This window comes from Phaethon lepturus, unplaced genomic scaffold (genome assembly GCF_000687285.1).
Source record: "Phaethon lepturus isolate BGI_N335 unplaced genomic scaffold, ASM68728v1 scaffold5247, whole genome shotgun sequence".
Classification (NCBI taxonomy): domain Eukaryota; kingdom Metazoa; phylum Chordata; class Aves; order Phaethontiformes; family Phaethontidae; genus Phaethon; species Phaethon lepturus.
Genome location: NW_010553922.1, coordinates 1,709 through 6,325, shown reverse-complemented (window position 1 = coordinate 6,325; position 4,617 = coordinate 1,709). Strand labels below are relative to the sequence as shown.

At 44.2% G+C, this 4,617-nt stretch overlaps 1 protein-coding gene across 1 annotated transcript in view; it reads right to left on the bottom strand.

Annotated features, from left to right (window-relative positions):
- The window catches only part of SLC17A8 (solute carrier family 17 (vesicular glutamate transporter), member 8), a 23,203-nt gene extending 19,897 nt beyond the window's left edge, over nucleotides 1-3,306 (bottom strand). The window contains exons 1-2 of the mRNA XM_010291656.1: nucleotides 3,221-3,306; nucleotides 2,110-2,362 (exon numbers count right to left, since the gene is read on the bottom strand). Coding sequence (XP_010289958.1) covers nucleotides 2,110-2,362; nucleotides 3,221-3,306 — 339 coding nt within the window. The remainder of the gene's footprint in view (nucleotides 1-2,109; nucleotides 2,363-3,220) is intronic.
- Nucleotides 3,307-4,617: the final 1,311 nt, after the last annotated feature.

The following is a 4,617-nucleotide window of genomic DNA, read 5'->3' as shown; positions in this document are numbered from 1 at the left end:
ATTCCTGCTCTCTGATCATGCTGCTTGACATACTTTGTTCAGGGGAGGGATAGCCAAAGCCCAGGGCAAAACATAGAGGAAGTGAAGAAAAGAAAGGTGGGTCCCAGGTGCCCCTCCTGACCTCCATTCTGGGAGGTCAGACAGGGCCTGGCTCAGTATAATCACACTAATGTAAGGTCAGTGTCAAGTTTTCCTCCTTGAACCCTTCAGAAGAGCTGTTTTGGGGCAAAGAGAAATCATGACGTTTTGCTTCATGACCATTTTTATGCTAATCACATGGCAGGGAAAGGTGGCTAAAGCATCACATGTGGAAGTAGCACAGGTGTGTTAAATTCTGAATTAAAATTGTCACTAAAACACTACAGAAAAATGAAAACTAGAGTGATAAATCTTAACATCTCTTTTTTCTGTATTACTTTCTGTGTGCAAAAAGAAGAACTAGTTTTCCCCAGTAGGTTGATTTTTTTTTCCCAAGCAAGCAAACTACAGAACAGCTCCTCATTTGACCTGCAGGGAGAAAGATGGCATCAATTAGCTAGGCATGTTTACGGAGGGCTGAAGGATTTCTCTCTCCATCAATATGCATTCTGACAGAAGACCCACTTTCCTGTGCTGAGTTACATTTCTGTTTTAAACATCTAATTTTCTACTAGTGATTTCCGCCTTAGTTTCTAGGTAGTGTAAATTTCTGAAGGCAGAAACACCATGAGACATGGAAAGAGTTCCTGCATCAGGAAGTGCTCATGCCCAAGAAGAATAATTTGAGATTTGTGAGATGAGTTTGTTCAAATTTCCTCAAGCTACCTCTTCTGAGTTTCCCAGCCTATGCAGGCCTTTCTCTTGCTCCAGGAGTGAAGTATAGAATCAGAAAGCCACAGCAGGACCCCAGGGAGCAGGAATTAGACTGAAAAAATACAAATTCAGCAGCAAGTCTAAGCAGCAAGAGCTGGTCAGAGGAGATTGAAGGTGAGAAAGAACTAGGAAACTCTTCATTCACTTTGGTAAATCTTTCTCAGATTTATTGAGTCTGATTAGAAACACTCCTTTAACTTTGGAAATTTACTATAGCCACGTTCTGCAATTTTCTTGTACAGAAAGGGTTTTTTTTAATTATTATATTATTTTAATATAATATTTGGGAGAAAAGAAGATGAATAATTACACAGGTTTTCATTCATCTCTAGCAACGTGACAGAAGGTATCTGCCTCTCTGGGAGATGTGTTTTGTTTCAGGGAATGTGCTAAGGGTATCCATGGGCTGAAGGAAGCCTTTGTTCCCTGGGAGGCTCTGACAATACTTTGTCCTTCTGTGGAGGCTTTCCTCCTAGACCTCAGACATGGGGAATCCGCAGGTTAGAGTCAATATTCCTGTGAATAATTTGTTACGGCAGTATCCAAAAACAAGTCAACAAGCAGAGCAAATGTGAATGAGGTTCAAGTTCCTAAAGTCCATAAAGGGACTCACGATATCACAGCCATGTGCAGGACTGTGGAAACTAAGATACGCATTGAACCTGCAGTTCCTTGGGTGCATCGCTCGAGGACTGTAGGCATCTGTGGTGAAACACAGGCCATCTACTGCAAATTTGAAAACAGCTTGGCACCTAGCTACGAATACCTCTAGACAGCAATCCTTTTTGTCAATAACCTGTAAAACCCCGTTGCCTTATTGCCAGTGACTACTTTAAGGTCTTGAAAGTTATCTACTGATCTGAATAGAGTGAGTGCAGCGCTACATACAGCAATTAATTATTCCTTCTGCAGCAGCATCGGAGCGTGCTTCCCTGAGAGATAGTAAATAGTAAAAGCTTCTGCCACCACAACAAAATCTGTCCATGACTGAAACATCAGGGACCTGATAGATATGCAAGTCAATTCAGTTCTTGTTTCTGCTACTTACATCCTCTATGACATTGCAAATTCTCAGATCTTATGGATTTTTAATGTGACTTAGAGACCTAAATAAGAATTAGGTGCCTACACATCTATGTGAATCCAGATTCACGTCTCTGTTTTTGATCCATGTATGTAGCGTACTTTGATACGTGGCACTTTGATGATCTTGCAACGGGGTCTGCTCACAACTGTGAAAAGAAGATGTTTTCTCACCTGCAGCTCTGCTTTGCCATTAACATAAACAGTGTTATTGTTCACCATTTCCACGATGGCAACACCCAGGTTGCACCTAATTCCAAAGGAGATGCAGAAGCCCAGGCCGCTCATTATGGCGATGATGTAGCGCTTGGGCAGCCCGCAGCAGTAACAGTCGCACGGTGCCGGCTTGCGGGTCCTCGCCAGCACGGGCCGCCCCTCTGCCGTCAGCTCAATGTGATCCTCCTCTACGTTGCTGCCATCGATTTTCCTAAATGGATGAAGAAAGAGAAGATGAAAACGCTTTGCCGTCCCAGCAAGACTTGCTCAAACGTAGATGGGCAGGTACACGCTCCAGTCAGATGCTAACGAATCTCCTTGCGAGGTGTTTGTCCCTCGGCGGTGCGACGAGCTGATGCTGGGCAGGCTTTGAAACGTTAGCATAGCCTGCACTTTTTCGTGAATGACCTCCGAAGGTCATTCGGCACCTGGCCGGACAGCTAGCTGGAAAAATGTTCACAGGCTATTCATGAGCATAATTATGAGAGCTAGACTGAGCTCTGTGGTTATAAATTCTGCAGGTAGTTATGAAAATATACATATGAATAAATTCATCATCATTTGTAATTAGATCCACTAAAGCAGAGCTGGCAATGGGTTTTAAGAAAAGGGCAAATACATCAAATACATTACAAATCACGGTTTTGCTCAGCCCAAAACTCCCTGTGAATTTGTTTTCACATGTGAGACAACAACCAGGGCTATACTGAAGAGGAGAAGAGGCTCTGGCGTCGAAGCGCCTGCTTAAGGTGTAGAAGAGCCAGACCCAGACCTTCTCTGCCTGAAGGGATTCGAAGCCATGTGTCCCCTCTTCTCTGAAACACCCTCTCACCACAAGGACTTAGGTCACTGCAAAGCGAACACCTGCAACTCCTGTTGCTGGACGTGTTGAACTTTTCTTTAAAACTTTTAATACGGAATGAGATCTGAAGGAAGACCGGGGACTTCCTGGGCTCTTCATTCGCCACTCCTCGGCAGCGGAGGCTGGAAGGGCTTTTGCCCGCAGCGACTTTGGTGTGGCAACTGCAGTGGGGTTGGGAGGAACTGGGAGGGAAGGGGCCAGGGATACGGCTCTCCAGTGTTCTCGGGGTAGGGGCAAATGGTACCCAGCCCCGTCAGCCTGCCAGAGGCTGCCCGCCAGCTACCCGCTGACATCGCCAGCTACCCGCTGACACGGGAGGGCAGCCCCTCCGGATTTGCGTATCCAGCCTTTCGTTTTCCTAGAAGCAACCCAGTTGAGAGAGTCACAGCAAACAAAAATGGCACTTCCATGTTAACTGGAATTGCGTGATAGTGCAATTAAAAATTAATTTGGTCTCCCAATCTGATTGGAGATGTTAACATCCTGTGCTGCAGGACCAGGTCTCTGGTAGAAAAAGCGAGGTCGGGAGGAACTGGTCACGGCTGAATACTTCCTTTCCTAAGGTTAACTTCCCCTGCCTTTTTTTTAAATGCAGATTATGTGTTTTCTGACATGCTGAAACACCTAAGCCCATGGTTCGCTGGGGATACACGACTAGCCCACTGAACACGACGCGCCAGCTTCCAGTTAAGCGTTTGCTAAGGAATGGCCTCAATCAGCAGTTACATTACGAAGCCGCTCAGCTTTGGCATTGCTCTGAAGCAGTGAGCTCAGGATCCAGCCCCTGTGTCTGCCGTGGAGTTACCCTCAGTACTCTGAAAGTATGAAGAGTTACTTGATCTAAAGGAAGCCCATCTTGCCATAGAAGATGATGAAATTATTTCATTCACTCTGTTCTGATAAGGAGTAACTTATTTCCTTCTTTCACACATCTGGCTGAATGTGTTTGAAAACTAATGCACTTCTGTTTTCCATATAAAAATCAGCTATAAAGAAATGTTGCCAGAGGATATATGGATGGGCTACACCTGACCAACCTACACGGTAGGTGATGGGGTTTTTTTGGGAGAACAGTGTTGGTTTGATCACAACTTTCTCCAGTTGCTGTAAATCTAATGTACTACCCATAATCTAACAGATAGTATTCTATACTAAAGGTTTTGCAAATACGGGTGGTAAGTATGGCTTCCTGCGGTGCCATATGAAATTTTCCAATATGGAATTTCACTTAAAAATCTCAGCATTTCTAGGCTTTTCAGCTACAGGCTAACTGCTGCATCATTTACTATATTACTCCTTTTTACATCGTATCATCAAACCATTACTCCAGCTTTATTCTAACCAACAAGATAGATAAAAAGCGTGTTGCAGCTCATCAGCTCACATTTCCAAGAAACACTAAAATCAGAGTGTTTTAGGCCAGGAGGGAATTCCAGGGGTTATTTGCTTTAAGCCCTTGCTCAAAGCAGTGCTAACTGCAAAGTTAGATCATTAGCTCATTGTCAGGCTGGAGGGAAGACTTTGCATTAAAGCAAGGTAACACAGGAAATGTGATATTACTGTGGTGTTATTGAAGGTGATTGAGATCTTATGATTCACTGGCA